This window comes from Diadema setosum, chromosome 8, assembly GCF_964275005.1.
Source record: "Diadema setosum chromosome 8, eeDiaSeto1, whole genome shotgun sequence".
NCBI classification, from domain to species: domain Eukaryota; kingdom Metazoa; phylum Echinodermata; class Echinoidea; order Diadematoida; family Diadematidae; genus Diadema; species Diadema setosum.
In genome coordinates this window covers 10,259,946-10,279,307 of record NC_092692.1, presented here as the reverse complement: position 1 = coordinate 10,279,307, position 19,362 = coordinate 10,259,946, and the positions used below count along the sequence as shown (strand labels likewise).

At 38.7% G+C, this 19,362-nt stretch overlaps 1 protein-coding gene across 1 annotated transcript in view; it reads left to right on the top strand.

Moving 5' to 3' along the window:
- The window catches only part of LOC140231803 (tectonin beta-propeller repeat-containing protein 1-like), a 41,846-nt gene that overhangs the window by 8,401 nt on the left and 14,083 nt on the right, over positions 1–19,362 (top strand). Inside the window, exons 4-12 of the mRNA XM_072311955.1 lie at positions 3,537–3,665; positions 4,822–4,944; positions 5,637–5,817; positions 11,698–11,795; positions 12,343–12,465; positions 16,231–16,736; positions 16,845–17,560; positions 18,182–18,315; positions 19,160–19,315. Of these exons, the coding sequence (XP_072168056.1) occupies positions 3,537–3,665; positions 4,822–4,944; positions 5,637–5,817; positions 11,698–11,795; positions 12,343–12,465; positions 16,231–16,736; positions 16,845–17,560; positions 18,182–18,315; positions 19,160–19,315 (2,166 nt within the window). The remainder of the gene's footprint in view (positions 1–3,536; positions 3,666–4,821; positions 4,945–5,636; positions 5,818–11,697; positions 11,796–12,342; positions 12,466–16,230; positions 16,737–16,844; positions 17,561–18,181; positions 18,316–19,159; positions 19,316–19,362) is intronic.

The window sequence follows — 19,362 nt, the reverse complement described above, 5'->3', positions numbered from 1 at the left end:
TTGTGTGTAGGACAGCTGTAACAACAATCAAGTAATTTCTATGATGCAAGTAAATGTCATACAACCCAAGTTTGTACAGTATAATATAAAATGAATTGGTGTTCATTTGTAAGATGGCATAACTCATACTCGGGCTGTGTACTATCATTTTCTAAAGTGAAACTGCCAATTGTTTAATATCTTTCGAGTGGGTGTCAACAAGCCGGCTTATTATATGACGTCTGAGAGAATTCAAACAATGTAAAAGCTTCAGGCTTCACAGGTACTACAGAAAGAAAATTGATTATCTCTTTTGATGTATGAGCAATCTTTTATTTACACATTGCTATGCTCACATGCCTCGTAGTGTATGGCTTGTCTTGTGGCATGAAATGAAAACCAGCAGGGGGATATATTTGCATTTCTCATATTCCCTGATATACACCGTAATGCAAATATAACTATCTTATTGCTATTAGATGTATTCTAGTAGATAGGTGATAAAAGAGGAATGGCCCAGGTAGGTATACAACCATATCCGTTTGATTTGACGTCAATACAGTAGTTCCTTTAATGAGTGGGGGTCAAAATACGCAGATTACCGCTGAGTAGTTTCACATCAAACAGTCTGACTTGCAAGAATAAGCGAAACTGCTTTGAAACAAAAACATAATTACTTCAAAGGTGATTTGCCACATACAACATGTACGTTGTCAAGCTGCATTGTATGTGTATTGCATTGCCAGAGTTGTGTTTGGATAGGAGAACTGGAACAGGTAGTTCATAACTTCCTTTGAGCAAATTTATGAGAGAAAAGGGTCAACGGTACAGGGTGTGATAAAAACTGATTTTGACCAGAGGTTTAATACCAGAAATCAGTGTTGGCTTAGCCCATCTGTCTGATAGTAATAATAATTAATAATTAATAATAAATAATAATAATGATAATAATGATAATAATAATAATAATAATAATAATAATAATAATAATAATAATAATAATAATAATAATAATAATAATAATAATAATAATAATAATGATAATAATAATAATGATAATGATAATAATCATAATCATAATCATAATAGTAAAAGCAACAACAATAAGAACAACAACAACAACAAATAATGATAATTAAGGTAAAATAAAAGGAAATAAAATGAAATAAAATGCACACTCTGATTGACCAGCCCTTGTATCTTGACCAGTGACTGTGAAAACCTACATCTGAGTGTACACCAGAAACCAGACCACATCAGATCTCATTCAGGAAGTTATCAAAAGCCAAAACATATTAAGTTGAGGCTTGTGGAGAATTAAAGCACCTGAATTTATCTTGCTGAGAGACAACAACAGTTCCCATGGAAAACCAGCCCAGTTTGCTCATAATATCCATGATGGGGATGATCAAAATTGCATATCTCTCAAATGGAAGAAGTAGAACTTACAAAAAGATGAAACGCTCCTTTTAAGTTTCTCAGACAGTGAAGCAATTACTTTGATTAATAGATCATCTCTACCACTAATTGCCTTTGATATTAAAAACAAAATTGACTCTTGCTTTGTAATAGAGACAAAGTCAGTTGATGAGAGTTAACCATAAATCTTGCTCAGAAAAATTTGAAACAATTCAGTATTGTACAATGTAAAACCTAAAGTGTAATCTTCTCCCCCCCCCCCCAAAAAAAAAAAGAAAGAAAAAAGAAATGCAGAATCAAGGTCTAGATACAAAGTCCTTGGAATGACTGGTGGTAAGAGACTAAGCCAAAAATCTATAGCATGTATGCTGGAAACATAAAGATGTCTCCATGCAATACAGCAAAGTTATGACATTTGTATGTATGGAGAGAAAAGTCTATGTGATGGGTCTACACATTAGCAGAGTTCCGTCTTTGCATAATACACCAACAACAAAAGTGGCATTTGCCATGGCAACTGTATTCAGGGCACATGAGCAGGGCTTTACAGTAGAGTCTGTAAATGGTTCCATGACATTTGCTCCTGCGACAATTGCTCCCATGAAATATCTGTAGGCGAAGCCCAACATAAAACCTACTCAAACACATAACCCTCACCCTAATCCTAATCCTCACATCAAAATAAACCTGAAACCCTATCACAACCCTAACCCTAACCCTAAGTCCTTGGAGAAAATAAGACCGGAGCAATTGTCGCAGGAGCAAATGTCGTGTCACCCTGTAAATAGCTCAATGAATTCATTGCCTCATGCTACAATGTATGGTGAGAAAGGAAGTAACATGTATCATGCTGCAGTTGTGTCTGAAGTGTCAAGGACCCTAGAATGTATAAGTTTAGTAAGCAAAAAAAAAAAAAAATTCACAATCACAATCATAATCATTATCATAATCATAAATGAAAAAAGATACTGTTTGTAATTACAGAATTACAAAGGGAGAAGCAGCAAATAGCCCTATAATGTAGCAGGAATTTTCCAAACATAGAGAGAGGGTGTGTGTAAGAGAGAAGAAAAATAATTACAGAACATGGAAGTTTAAAAAAAAAAAAATCATAATTTAATAAATCTAAGGAAATTACTTTGCACATGTGGGCTTCACATACATGTTCGTACAAACAGCTGTTCACATCAAATACAATTGTATAACGAGTCAAAATAAGTTTTTATTCAATTCATGTCTGTGTATGCCATTTAATCAATAATTCCAGAAGGCATGAGCATTTGATTTAAGCAGAGATACCGTGGTCATGATATGTTAGTGTCACTGTTCACATGACAGCATATTGCAGTGGTTCATGCAGCAATTCATATATAACCATTTATTCGCTTTAATATTTAATGACAGTACTAACATCAACCATGGCTGTTTTTCAACAGCCATAGAAGACTTTACTATGAGGACTTTTGTTTTTGTGAGTGATACTGTATGCTGTCTTTTCCCTGCCTTCCCCCCCCCCCCCCCCTAATGTGCTTGATATGAAAGTGATCATCACAGTCAATTGCCATCATTAAAACTAACATGATAGCAGTAAGCAATGCAGGAAGGTAACAAGATATGTCCAGGAGCAGATTAAGTTGGTTACTGCAGTCTTGTATGCTTTAAGGGTCCTTTATTTCATCAACTCAAGCTGTTGTGGAAATAGTATCTTTCTGTACAGTGCAACATGCATTTAATGCTACATAGAAGGTCTTCCCACATTTACTACTATAAATATTTAATAGAGAATGTGATTGGATGACTAGATTTTTGTACTTGTATTCCCCCCCCCCCCCCACTAAAATCTTGCAATAGTTTTACCAGTTGCCTTTGGGTGTCATGTGTAAGTGGTCCACTTGAAACCATACTGCTTCGACGTAGTGCTCAGAGTGTGTAGTGCAGGTACAGTACAATGTATGAGGGTGTCTATTGAACATTGCTTTAAAGTGTAAAATGTTGAAAGGAGTGCAGGCACATGTAGTTTTGGATACAGACAGCCTTCCTCACATGATTTGAATGCAACATGGCCGGATGGAGTTAGATTACAGTGTGTATAGTTATTGTACATATCACAATGACATTTTGTGTTTGATATTAACCAGGGCTGGCAGTATGCGGTCAATTTCAATACCAATGACAACTACACGTCTGAGAAGCGGTGGAATTCTTGCGTCAGGAGGAGGAAATGGATTCGTTACCGAAAGTACATCGCTACGGATGCATGGGCTCAGGTATTCCTTAATTTGCACTTTCTCATGTGTGATTGTCTCCGTCTCAAACCTTTATTTGTATTTTTCTCTGTGTGTGTGTCTTTTTTTTTTCTATGATATTTTGTATAGTAATTAGTATGGTACCTCTATGATCGATACACCCCATTTAAAATTTTGATCGGATAGTCCTCATAAAAATAGTATTCATCCTAGATGACGATGGTAATGCCAAATAGATCGTCTTCAACAATTGTAGCCATTCAAAAAAAAAAAAAACCAGACTTTTTTTTTTTGTACACCTGTCATTATCAGGCAAACAAATGGTAACACATTATTTGAAATTGTCATTGTCAATCTCTCTCTGTCCCTTTTGTTTGCAATAATACGTAGCTGTGCTCTCATTGAAGACTCAAAGTCAATGTGTGCATTACCACTTAAAGCAAGAACCTAGTACTCGGAAGGGATCAGAATTCATCTCTCACTGTTTGGAATTTTCTTGCAATTTATCAGAAAGCTCTACCAAGAAACTTGTCTGGCTGACCTGATTTGCTGGGATAATGAGTTGTTTTGTAGTATTTTCAAGATCAAAAGTGTGAAATAATAAAAGTTGACATACTGACATTTATTCCTGAAGCACCCTCCCTGCTCAGTAATTGGTATGTAGAAGGCTGCTATTACATGTACTTGATGATCAAATCGTGTCCAAGCAGTGTTGTTCTGAACCACATGCAGAACATGCTGCAGGCAATATACTCTCACGCGCTGTGGATACCACCAGGGCTTGATGTAATGTGATTGAGGTACATTTTAATTGAATATGAAGCATCATGCAACAACCATGATCTGGTAATCTCTGATATTGTAGTACTTTTGGCAGAAGCTTTTGGTTAATATTTCACGTTTTATTGTAACCCAACTGAAATTGTGTTATTACCGCATTATGTCACACATTTCTTATCCATTTGTGTACATTTTAGAACAAAAATTGACAGTTGTGTAGCCATATGAGAATTATGCCCATCATTCATTGATATTTAGAGTTCAATGTTGGTCACACAGATAATTCCTTGGGGAATGTAGGTTGAAGGCCGATAAGATAGCTGAAAAGATAATGCAATCTTTACCGGCACCACAAACCCGAATCACCTTGCCCGAACTGTTTTTCTGGTGTCGTCAGATTAAAGGGATCCACTCGGACCCGCTGGAAGAGCCGCTGATGGAATTATCGGTTGGCGGCCATGAACTTCCTGGGCAGTCGGAGGGATACCTCTCGGTCTGGGCAATATCGGCTCTCGGAAAGGTAATCCGTGAGATATTGGTGATAGAGATCAAAGGTCATGGATCTTTATAAAATCGCATTATTGCAGATCTCCAATCATGTGCAGAGATGTTCCAAGTTCATTTCTTCTGATACTTTGCAACCTCAGATGATGTGCTACAATCCCTTCAATGGTTGTTTTAGAGCTGATTGTCACTATGGAAATATTTGCTTGTAATCATCTCTGTTAAATCACTTTTCTCTTTGTGTTTTGTTGTTAAAAGAAAAGGCAGAGATTGAGAAATATGTGGCTTCCTGTTTGTTTGAGAATGACTGTCTTTATATGTAAATAGAAATGAAATCATTTTTCTAAACTTAAATAAGGGAAAACCAACCATGAAATGAAAGATAACAAGAAGGGCCATGCTGTGCTGTTCAGAAAAAAAGATACAAAAACTACATAATATACTTGATAGAAAAAGTGCTTTATTGACATTGTATGTATAGAGTTTCACAAAATGACATTCATTTTGTAATAAGTACATAATATTTAGATGGTGACTGTTGTCTGGCAATATGTACTGGATATGGATGGATTCCATATGCAATACAGTACTCTTGAATGAACATTTTCCTTGGTAACAAATGTGAGAAGTGAATATGGCAGAAGTTATGCCCACTTTTGCAACTGGAATCTCTGATGTTCATTTGAACTGTCTCTGCCCGATTCTCAGGTGTTCTGTAGAGTTGGTGTGACCCGTAAAAACCCGGAGGGCTACCTCTGGAGAGAAGTCTTCACGTCGGAGGGCAAGGGGCTGCTGCAGCTCTCTGTCGGCCCTACTGGGGTGGTGTGGGGAGTGACGTGGGACGGACAGGGGGTGATCCGCATCGGTGTCTCCAGGGACCATCCTCTAGGTTAGATGGGAGAGATATCGTGCCACCAAGGTTTCTCCATACTCTGAAAGCCTATTATGACTTTACCATTAGAATGATGTGTCATTAAAATGATTCTGACATACTTTTGTTGACTTTTGACCGCTTTCAAATTACATTATCATATATTCTATAGTGTATATGAACGTCGTAATGTTTTGCAAAGAGTAGAGTGCTAGTGCAGTGACACACATGCACACGCACTTTGGGAAACAAGGCAAATGACACTTACCCATTATGATCAGTTGCATGTACATTAGAGCTGCCAAGTATCCCTTATTCTGCAGGAGGCTTTCTAAGAACTTCATTTTCTCTTCATGGCTTCCAAATAGAATGCAAAATCCTTCCTGATTTGTGTGACGCTCCAACAAAATGAGTCATAAGTCGCACGGGGAGTTTTCCCGTAATGAGCCGAAAATGAAGGGGAAGCACTGCTCGGGCCGAAATTTTTTTATGACGGATTTTGATTCCTTGATGTTTTATCTATTTGTACAGAAAATTTCAGTGTGTAAAAATGAGTGCAAGTGTCCCAAATCACAGTTTTTCTGAGACCATTTTTTTTCGGTTACATTTTTTTTGAACGCTCGCCTTTGCGTTGCGTTTCGCACCTATTGTTCTCGCCCGATCGAGTCTCCGCCTCCGTTGCTAGGGCGTATGCTAATGAAGCACTGCTCTTGACCCCATTGAAGACAAAGCATGATGCGTGCGGCGGCGGCGGCGGCGGCGAGGGCTTTAGAATTACGCAATAACAGTGAGCTGACCAAGGCAGCTATCAATTGCATGACCAGCGAGTTGCGTTTGATACATGCACCACATTTCATGAAGTGGTGATTGATGTGACGCACAAATGGCGCTGAAAAATTTTATTCCAACGACGATCACGCAAAATTTATGATACTTTATCAATGAGCTAAAATGATCACATATCGAACTTGAAACCTCTCTAGTGATGCGTGTGTGTACTTTTACAACGGTTATTGGCCTCATTAATGAATTCATTCAAATGATTATAACTTTCGTTCCCTGGTATGTGACTTGCTGTTTAAAGTTCATCTTTGGAGATATAGTAGGGCCTAAGTTGTCAGTTATTCTCGTTTTTATAAAGTCGACAATTCGTGTGATAATTAGCCAAATGTATGTAATGCGCAATATTATTTCCCTGGTTAATAAAAATTATTGCCCTATTTACTTATGATGGTTTGGGCCGTGACGGCACGGAGAGAAATCGGAAGACAAACATTATTATTATGCCCAAATAGCTCGTGTTCCCTTTGGAGGATATTCTGACTCTTGTCATCTGTGTATTTTTCAGAAGACCTATTTGAGAAAGTGACAGAAAGCTGTGTCGCTACTCAAAAGTGTGCTTCTTCATTTTGTTTTGTTTTTTTATCAGAATGTTTGTAATGATAGCTGTTTGTCGTGTATCACGTGTAGCTGACATGTGAGAGGTCAAGTCTGCAAAGAATTTGGCTAACAGCTTTGCGAAGTAGCAGCGCTAATTGCCTATTGAATTGTGTATTGTGAGGAATTCGAATGAAAGAACTCAGGCGACACTGTTCACGCCTTTTATCCGAGTAAACCCCGCATCAACGAAGCCTTGAACAATGAAGTTAAACTTCCTGCTATCAAGGGGTGGATAATCACGCAACCAGTATTCTTTCTTCGCCATTGATAGCAGAATCAGTGACATACTGTAATGGAGCAACAGTGTTGGAGGATCGGCATTATGTATGCTAATTTGTAAAAGAATTTTTCAGTCCCCTTTTGTGTTCAGAACCACAGTCAGGGACGCTAACTTACTTTATCTCTTACAAGCTATCGTTACTATCTTAAAACATGAATTTTATGAAAGGTTAAAAGCGATCGCGGAATCAGTTCTTCTGCGTGACACCATAGGCTTTTATAAAAGCATACCAAGCTTAAATCGTTTACCTGTATAGAAATGGCGGGAATACACACTTATCGCAATAATCCGGATTTGAGAGTGATACACTTTACTATTTTTCTTCATCTTTACCCCAACAAAGACCATGGTAATTCAAAACAAACAAACAAACAAACAAACAAGCAGTTGCATTATATCAGAACGTACAGAATTTTTGTGTTTCATGTATGTATAGGTCATCTCTTGATGTATAGTAGGCATTTGTTGTCGTTTTTATAGCGTTTCCTAATACTGTAAATGCCTTTAGCGAAAACCCAACACAACTTTTATCAAGGAGGGAAGGGAACTTAAATTTGAATATAACATAGTTTACAAAAATCAGGCATGTAAATATTAGGCAATCATAAATACATCCGCATGGCCGATTGTAATCTCTTACTTTGACTATTAAACATGATCGCCTGCATTTACATGCTTTTTCGAATTTCTTGAACTTTGCCTCATTTCCTCTTCTTTTTTTTTTTTTTTTTTTTTTTTTTTTTACAATTGCTCGCAATATTTAAAAATCGTAACACAGTCTACTATCCCACAATATAATGTTCCATTTGATTCGGCACTTATTGTTGGTCGGGTGACGCCAAATGTTGGAAACTCGAGCGATGATACATGGCATTTTGTTTGTTGGTTTTCGTCTCATCGCTCAAAAGAATTTTTACTACGATTACAGAGGTATCATCTACAAGACTTAACTGATGGTTTACAGAAGTGATCATCAATTCAGTAAGGATAAGTCAACAAGTCATGAAATTCACTTTACCCATCATGTCTAATCGCACTACGACATTGTTGAGGTAACCGCGGCTTTTTATTCTCATAGTTCAAACTAATTCTTGACATAATCAAAACGAATAGTTCTTTATATAATTTCTCAAAATACTCAAAGATGGCCTAAGTCAAAACTTTCTAAAAAGATTGCATACGGCAATCTTTACTGGCCTAAACAAGTTTTCTATAGAGCTATCAGTTCCCCCTATGACGATGCGTTTTGAACTTGTACCGAACAACTTTCAAAACGGCTATTACCTTTATAGTTCGATTAATGAACCAGTCTTTTGAATTCATAACCAACATTCGTAATCGTAACCATCACAGTAACATAATCCTGTCAATAATACGTAGTTGGAAAATGTAAATGCTATAATGATAGCGCAAAATAATTAAGTAACGATTATCTTCATACATTTTAATTCCTAAGTGATGTCGCTACGAAAATGACACATGGTTTGACTACTGCTTCAAGCAAATAAAAGTAAAAAGGAATGGGATATACCTCTAATGATAATACCACGCCGTAAAATGCATTCCACTGTATTTGGTAACGTTTGGTTACGTTTCTGTGCGCTTTACGTACGGAAAATAAAAGGCAGATTGATGCTGTTAACATGCTAACGCACAACGCATTAAAATACATCGTGTACAATGTAATGTTTTAGTATACGGTTTGAAACTTTGAATTTGCGAGTCCTTTATAAAGTTATAAGGGTTATTACATTATCAAGCAAAAATTAAAGTATTTAGGGTTTCGGATTTGCTCAGAAGACTAACAATGCTATATACATGTATGACGATCGTTCGCAACAGAGACAATCCGCTTCAATAGATATACAAAGTAATTCTGTTTCATAAATTGAAAGAGAAACGTAAAGAAGTCAACTTTTTAACTGCATTTAGCTTTCTCACCAATTGAACTTGATTTGATCTGCCATGCATGATATCGCTGTGTACAGTGTGTTCTATTAATTCTATTAAGTTATTTAATTGGCGTGCTTGTTTTTTATGCAGAATATCACAGGTAAGTATAAATTCATAATGTTTGTACATATATATATATATATATATAAATATATATATATATATATATATATGACATGTTCGTTGTTTTGTATTTTCATTTTTATAATATATCACGTGTCCATTATCTGATTCTGACCACGAAAATATGGCGACTGTTTAAATGTGGAGTATGTACTGGAAAACTAATGTCTCCTGCCAGTATAGACAAACTAATTTCTAGTCTATCCCCGCTTGAAATGGAAATAGAAAAAAAAAAAAAAAAACGAAGTTCGACTTTCAGCACATTTCAACCGTTGTGTATAGTGCCTGATACATGTAATGGACACAATTCTTTAGTGCATAAGCAATCACACAACTTTCGGGAATACATGTATGTCTTAATGATTGTATCTCATAGAAGAAAACTCGTCTCCTTGCCTCAATTTTAGCTTCTTCCTTTTCAAGCTTGCGGGAAAGAAATAGTTGAACATCAATCGCAATCATAAAGAGAGACACATACTTAAAGATAAACACAGGGGTACTGAGACACACTACGAAATAAAAACGGGCCTTTTATCACTATTGACAACGCATGACATTAAAATGCTCTTTTTTTTTTGGGGGGGGGGTAATACAATTGATTGTCCTGAAGGTTCGTTAATCACACAATGAAATATGGTTCGCTATTAGCTTAGGTTCGTTAGCAAGAAAATCAAATGCAGTTCCTTTTCCGGTGGTTCCTTTACCCGAAAGTAATCAAGCAATCATTTTTATTTTAGTAAGGTTTGTGAATACAAAACGAAATGAAGAAGGCCTAAGTATTAATTCCGAATATTTGTCAGTATAAATATCTATCTCAAATGCAGAAAGATTGTAATTGTAAATGTGATGTAAAAACATTAAGCTTAAGCCACAAGTTAATATAATGGTTCTTTATATGCTATGGTATTACAAAAGTGACCAAGAATAAGAAGTATATTTATGATACAATCATATAAACCCAACGTCAAGCTGTCAGGCCTACATCGATATTTGCTTCTGATACGTATAGTATGTGCAGCATTGGCAAGTGTGATAAGCGATAATTACTGTGGACGCAACGTCTATAAAAGGAATGTGCCTAATATGGCGGGAATTCAGAATGTTACGACTGTATACAGCTGCAGCAGAACAGACGCGAAAGCAGTCTTTGATGCTCTGCAACATTACGACCATGTGCATAATTTGAGGGTTTTTAATACATGCAAAGAACACAATCTCAAAAGACGACTATCCTTAATTAACTTCATTGATTTTCTCTACCGATGCTGTCTTTTGAACTCCCGCCTACAATGGGTTCACAGGTTCTATTTAGCTATTGGTACTTGCTAAACGTTTCCATTGACAACAACATGGGAGGAGAATGGAAGCGATCAACGCCCTCACTAAAAGACGCTTCTCGTAATACGCATTGCGTGCCTTTTTTTCTTTCTACTGTTTCCTATTGTTTGTGACTTCAAAACTTGCGGCAAACTACACCGCAGCCGAAACACAACGCGTACCGACTCATTCATGCGGAGGCAGCGGCACGGACACAGACGCACCGAAGTTTACATTCGGGCTGCAGTATTGGTCAGAATCGTTAATGATAGACCTGTCCGGCGATTGGTTAATTATCTTACACACCCAAGCTATCGCCTTATATGGTAGTGCGTGCGATGGAGCGTAAACGCCGTCGCTAAGCAGGACTGTTGTATTGTTTCGTCCCGTGAAAGAAACAGGTCGTGAGCTTGAACATAGTCTGAACTTTGAGAGCGATTTTCTCCGTTATTTAGAAAATGGACTGACATCATAAGCGTAGTTAATATTCGTTTTTATGATCTATAGGGATGTCGAAATGAGTTGTATTATATATCAGTGTAAAGCTTAGAGTCTGTAGAATTCACATATTGGCATAACTACGATTTCATTTTTTGCGACTTTTGACTCATTCCGACGGAGCGCATCACATTTGAGTATTGTCTTGACCTATGTTATACACAAGTATACTCCCGATTGCTCTTTGCAGTGGGATCTTGAAAGCAATATGTTAACACTGCAAGATTGTGACTTTGGTAAGGGCCAGACAAGAATCAGAACTTTTTGTGCCTATATTCCCTCACCAGGTACGAGTTGGACATACGTTAGTCCACCCGAAAAAGGACTGCTGGCCAGTGTGACAATGGGAAACAATGTTGTGTGGGCCCTAACAAGAGATAAGAAGGTAATACAGAAGTACTGCAGAGATCCAGCTTGTGGAGTTGCCAAGTTTTCACTTCATTCTCTGTTGCTGCCTTTCACTTCCATCCATTCTTCATAGTTAATGCCCAAAGCCCTAGATGTTAGAATGTAAAAATTTATCTTTCTCCAGGAAAGTTTCTAAATTTTGTGATGGGATATACAGATGATCGGGGCTAGTGTGCAGCATCATTGCATTTAGGGGTATGCAGATTCAATTACCAACTATTAATATTGGCAACTCATCGATTGTTTAAAAAAAAGAATGCATACATCGTATGTCCGGCTTGTGTGTGGATGTGTGTGTGTGTGTTGTGTGTGTATAATATGAATGGAATGAAGAACTCTTTTATACTTAATGATAATAAAGATGATAAAATGAAGTAGGATAAATCCAGTATTTTTTTTTTTTTGTGCCTCCTCTACAGGCCACCAGTCTTTGATGATCATCACAGTGCAGATAGAGATGTTGGTCGATTTGAATACTGTACAATGTTTGGTGATTTTTTGTTTTTGTTTTGTTATTGTCTAAGGTTTGGTTCAGGAAAGGCTTCATGTCCACTGTAGGGAACGAAAATCGCAGCAATCGCGAGGGTACGAGCTGGATTGAAATGTTTGGTCAAGTCGGCCAGTTGTCGGTGGGACCCAATGACCAGGTGAGACAATTTTTAGAATGTTATTCATCACACATCAATTATTATTTCCAGTCGCTTTTGTTTTGCCAATATGTGTGTAGTGTGTTTCATTTTTCCACTTAAAGGACAAGTTCACCTTCATTAACATAAGGATTGAAAGAATAAAGCAATATTAGTAGAACACATCATTGAAAGTTTGAGGAAAATCGGACAATCCGTTCAAAAGTTATGAATTTTTGAAGTTTTTGTGCAGTCACCGCTGGATGAGAAGACTACTGCAGTGTATGATGTCACATGTGTACAACAATACATGTATAAGGAAAATATAAAGAGAATTTCACAAAATTTCACCTTTTGAAAAAAGTACACATTCCCTTGACTCGGTACGGACATATGTTATGGGTAATATTAGAGGTGGGCTATAGAGAGTGACATTTTCAGAACATGCTCATCACACCTTAGTTTGATGACTTTGTACCTACTGACACCATTTTTGAAAAAAAAGAACGAAAAAAATGCGAAATCCGGGGTGCCCCGGCCGAAATCGTAAAAAATCCAAGATGGCCGCCGTTTTGGCTTAAAAAAGACATTTTTGGCTATAACTCGGCTATTTTTTGGTCTATTGTGATGGTTTTGGTTTCTAACCCCATGTTTTAGGGGTCAAGGAAATGGAATATAATGATAATTTCAGTGTAAAACCAAATCTTCCACATGATACTAACCTTTTTCCCATATTTAGAGTTAAATTTTCCTTGTCCTTTACCCCTACCCCAACCGCCATTTTTTGCACTTTTTTCTTTATTTTTTTAAAGTCATGTTGACTACCTTACTCTTAATAACAAGTTCTAGCTATCAATCTGGTGTTTTCTACCAACAATAAGCAAGAAATATACAAATAACTTTAATACGTTATACATGTATACATGTGTCTTGCAGATACCGTTGTGTGGCTGGTGCATTCAGGATGCATGGTAACTGTGCAACCAGTGCTAATACTGTATCTGCTTTATAGTGCCCATTAACATTTGGTCATTAGACCTTTAACAATAGTCAAAGTGTACAGTTCTACAGTAGGTGTACAAATTTGTAAACTGACTTGGATAAGCCTTCTATGATATGCCAATTGTCCAACACAAAGGTACATGTAATGTTTTGACTGGATGATGTACAAGTGTACACTGTATTCGCCATCTTGCCTAAAAAACACATTTTTACCATAGCTCAGTCATTTTTTCATCTTTTAGCCTGGTTTGGTGTTTCACCATCACGACTTGGTCCCTTATTACTCATGCCTGCTTTTCCCTACCATGTACATGTATGCTGTACTTTTATACAGCAATGGAGTCCTCACTTTTGATGGGAAATTTGATACCAATTGGGTGATTATCCAAACAGTTCTATGACAAACAAATGTTATGTACAATGTATGTTCCTCACATTTATTATGGTAAAGTCATCATCTCACTCTCTGTGACTGAATTGAAAGTGCCAAAAGCTGAGGTAATTGATATCTTTTGACTTTATTAGTTATTTCCAGTTCTTTTTTCCAATTCCAAAACGTGGCCAAAGCACAACAAGCAGTTAGAGTATGTGCATACAACCATTGTAGGCTGTCTGTTACAGGAATGTAAAACATGGGGAGGCCCATTAACAATGTTGATGAACTCAAGGAATGCCTGGATACCCAAGATCCTACCAAACTCAAAGCTATTTTACCTGGAGAGCTGTCATACCACACTCATATCCCATCAAGATTATTGTGCACCCACACGTGTATAAGGTTTTGATACCAAATCTCTGAGGTGGAAATGAAGGTGAACTTGACTCTTCTATTGACTGGAGGAGAGTCTGATAATCTCCCTGCCCCTGATCTGCCTACTGAAGATGACATGGTGAATGCATTCAATCAAAAGTCAACCAGTGCAATTATACAACCAACTGTCCACTCCAACCTTGAAGAAACTGTTGATAGTGAACTGGGCATCAATGAATTCTGCATTGTGATATTGGATTACATACAAAGGTGCACGAAATTGGTACTGGTTGTACCTTGGTATGTGTTGAGACCAAGAGCATGAGGCATCTCGAACACATGGAAAGAATGAAAGGGACAGATCAGCATCGGCACTAGTGATGTCCAAAGCAAGCTGATGTACAGACAGTACTGCTGATGCAGATTCTTCCATGTACAATATAATATTATTGGCTCATGGGATGCATCATCCAGCCGAGACATTACCCTTGTGCTGGACAATATTGGTATAGGCTTATTCAAGTCATTTTAAAATTCAATTTGTGCACCTACAGTAGAACTGTACACTGTGACTACATGTCTAATTACCAAATGTTAATTAGCACTACAAAGCATGATACAGTATAAGCACTGGCTTCACAGTTACCATACATCCTGAATGCACCAGCCACATACCGGTATCTGCATGATACATGTACATGTATAACGTTAATGTATAAAGTTATTTGTATATTTCTTGCTGTATTGTTGGTGGAAAACACCAGATTGATAGCTAGAACTTGCTGTTAAGAGTATGGTGGTCAACATGACTTGAAAAAAATACGGAAAAAAGTGCAAAAAATGGCGTGTGGGGTAGGGGTAAAGGACAAGGAAAATTTAACCCTAAATATGGGAAAAAGGTTAGTATCATGTGGAAGATTAGGTTTTACACTAAAATGATCATTATAATCCATTTCCTTGACCCCTAAAACATGGGGTTAGACACCAAAACCATCACAATAGACCAAAAAATAGCAGAGTTATAGCCAAAAATGTCTTTTTTAAGCTGAAACGGCGGCCATCTTGGATTTTTCACGATTTTGGCCGGGGCATCCCGGATTTCGCATTTTTTTCGTTCTTTTTTTCAAAAATGGTGTCAGTAGGCACAAAGTCATCAAACTAAGGTGTGATGAGCATGTTCTGAAAATGTGACCTAAAATTGACCCTCTATAGCCCACCTCTAGTAATATTATTCCCATTGCCTTTAGAAAGAGGCAAGTCAAGTGCTCTTTTATTATGCGAAAAAAGTGAAAATATGTTGAATTTTCTTTACATTTTCTTTATACTGTTGTACTCATATGACATCACGAGCCTTAGTAGTCTCCTCATCCAGTGGTTCCTACACAAAAGCTTTAAAAATTCATAACTTTTGCATTGATTGTCCAATTTTCCTCAAACTTTCACTGATGTGTTCTACTAATATTGCTGCATTCTCTCAATCCTTATGTTAATGAAGGTGAACTTGTCCTTTAATGAAAAGATAATTTACATCTCTGTGTTTGTTATTGGTCATTTTGTGTACAAAAATAATTTACATCTCAGTGTTTGTTATTGGTCATTTTGTTTATTTATTTTCAGTAGTTGAATATTAGATATTTAACAGAATGAATGGCTTGTCTGCAGTCTTCAAACATAGTTGATTGATATATCCAGCACATGTAAATTGATTTCTTTTTTTTTTCAATGCAAATAAACAAACAAACAAACAAACAAATAAACAAACAAACAGACCCAAAGTGGTATGTACACTTGTGTGTATTGGTTGATTACTAAAAGGAATATCCGGTTTTTTGGAAATTTTTACATTTTATTTTTTGATGTAATTGATGTAACATGATGTAATTCATAAGTACAGCATTAGGCTGTGGTTGAAACAGAGAAACTTATGCAACATAATAAATGTCTTGTTGATGCGCCTTCATTAATGATACTTGCCAGATGATAATAGACTTAAATTGTAATACTACCAGTATTCCCCATTTAACTCCATACAGGTATGGGCACTGACAGCAGAAGATCGCCCCTGCCTAGTCTTCCGGTCCGGTGTGTCCTATGAGGAACTGAGTGGCAGGGAGTGGAAGTCCATCGTCATCACCGACAAAAATGATACGGGTTACCACGACGACAGCATCAGCATAGCCGAGAGCTTGGCCTCCTATTCCATCAGCCTGTCGGGGAAGATGCAGTATCTGGACGTCAACAACCGCTTTGCGCGGAGCGTGAGCGACCCCTCGGGACTCTCGATGATGGATGAGGACATGAGTGGTCCATCGGTTTTGGGAGATGAGTTCATGCACAACGGGAAGCTGGTGAGGACCATGTGTGTGCAGACCGATGACGGTATCCTTGCCAGTGCCGTCTCGGGGATTTACTCGCAGTTTGAGGATAGTTTGAATTCCTACACGGACATACAGGGCCAGTCAAGAACTATGGGCAGTTCGCTCTCCCTCAGCTCTTACAACAGAGCGAAAGAAGCGCAGAGGCAAAAGGATTCCGACCGGTCGAAAGCTGGTGAGGACTCCGTGTCCAAGCGAGATATGGTGGATCCAGGAGATTGCGTCCATTGCCAGGAGGCATCAGAGGCCACGTCTGGTAGTGACACTCAAAGTGGCAGTGCTCTACCGGAGTCTGCACCGCCCAAGGGCTTAACGGTGGACGAGGTGCACAACCAGACACCGGTTGAAGGGGAGAAGCCTGCGTTGGCCAGGCAGCCCAGCTATCACTCCGACTTCTCGGACACGCCCATCAACTACATCACAGACTACGATGAGGAGGACTCCAGCGAAAACCCTCTGGCGGGTGGCGGCAGCGAGAAAGGGACCCAGACGGACAATCTGCCCGATTGCGTGCAGTCTCTTCCCGGAGCCCTGGTGGGCCCAGACGTCACCATGGACCTTAGACAGTTGTTGCAGCAGCAGAGCCACCAGGCTACGTCCACCACCGGAATCCCCGAATCTGTTGAAGGGGAGGACCGAAGGTATCGCAAGGACTCCACTCCTGAACTGAAGTTCTCGATCAGCAGTCATGACCTGGCTGTGGATCCCAGCACAATGAGTGATGCGAATCACAAGGCGATGCCGACCATCATGGTAGACTCCGGCGACAGGCTCTACGGGCGGAGGAAACTGTTGTGCCTCGCCCACGCGCGGCAGCAGATGTCCCCCCATCTCTTCCCCCGACGGGCCGAATCGCCTCTGCCGTACAGCGACAGCATGGTGGACCTGTCCACCACAGCGGATGAAGAGGAGGAGGTCCGGTGGTCGTGGGTCAGCGGTGGTGGATGCGTGGTAGAACCGACATCCCTGCCAAAGTGGTTCTATCAAGGTAGATTGTATGCAACAATCCATTTGTAGAACGTGGGTATTGTGCATGAGTGTGTCAAATTTTGGAGAGTCATCTGATAATTGAAATTTACACAATGTCAGTATTTGTGCTTGTTGAGTGCACATAGTCTTGAAATGCCAGTCATGTGTCTTATGAGTGCAGTACATGGTCTGTACCTTAACTAGTTCCAAACATCCATGAATTAGAAAACATGCAAAAGCTCCTGGAGTGTGCAGAATGAAGTTGTTTTGTCAGGTTGAAATTTCAGGAGATACTGAAACCTGTGGGATTATACTGTCCCATTCCTTTCATCAATACATTTACTTTACAAAAGTACATGTAGCTGCAAGTTGAGAAAAATCTTGCGCAGTAATCATAGTCAACACATTGATAAAATGCACAGCAAAAATGCAAAAAACAAAACAAAACAACCAAAAAACAACCAAAAAAAAAAACAACTACTGCCACTCTGTTTCACAGTGTTTTTGATACACAGTATGGTTATGCTTAAAGGAATTTTAAGGGTAACATGTTTTTATATATGATATACAGCAGCATTTTAGACAGTGGGCTTTGGTAGTATTAACTGTGAACTCTTTGTCGATCACTTTCTCTATGAAGCCACCCTAAGCCAGCAGAGCTTCCGTCACAGACTCCAGGAGGGAGCGTGGAGAGGCTCCATCCTCAAGCTTCTGAGACGGAGGAGGGAAGAAGAGGTCAAAGGTTATGAACACTACCCCTGTGCTGTGGAGAGAGTAAGTCCAATGGTCCCTGCTTCTCTCTTGCATTGTTCATTGCATTTGTTTGGGTTTTGAAAGGTTATAACTTTTTTTTTTTTTTTAGGGGGGGGGAGAGGTTTGTTTGTTTCTTGAGACAGGAATCTAAATTCAGTTGAATAGAAAAATAGAAAGACATACAGAAATAATGAAAGAAGGATGCATACAAAGAAGGAAAACATAAAAAGAATGGATGAACATTTGGAATCTCTTGTCTGTTTTGAACAAGTCACCTAGAACATGTCATTCCCTCATGTACTGATGTCATACAGCTGTGGAAGAATGCATGGCCTGCCATATTGAAGCCATGGTATTTGTGAGTCACAATATGAGTGTGTCATCAGTGTAGGTGGACAAAACCAGCACCAATCTGTAATGATATAAAGGTACAGACTCACCAGGGCACACGCATTAATGCAACAGTGGTTACCGTGCATGTCACACTTTTTCTTCAGCTTCCCCTGGTATTATAAGTAGGATTATTATTATGGGGGGGGGGGGGGGGGAGGGGAGGATTATTGCTTTACATTGCATCCATCCATTATCTGTTGAAGACCAGTTCTTAATAGGACATGCAGTCAAACAAGCTTGCTTTCATGGGGGCCCCATCATGTTTCTCATTTTCTTTGGTACCCCAGTAGAACCGTGTCTTTTATCGTTTTGTCTTGTCAAATCTGTACTCAGGGAGAATAGTCAGATGATCTGTGGTGTTTGGTGTATTTGCTATAATTTGCTATATCTTCCCGTAAGAAAGATGGAATATGAATGAAATGAAATTGAGTGAAGTGAATATTGATGTTGCAAATTCCACGCCCTTCTGTAGAGCTCATGGGCCAAGATGGGCGCCATGCAGTGGTGCTCGGAAGGGAGGCGCCGTCAGTGGGTTGACTGCACCATAGAGCTGGAGCGGGGCATGGACGGTACGGGGCGCCAGCAGAGCCGATTCTCGGTACACTTCCAGCCGATTGGCAAGCAGAAGGTAAGCAAGAAACACCTCCTGGATTCACATATGTAAAAAAAAAACCA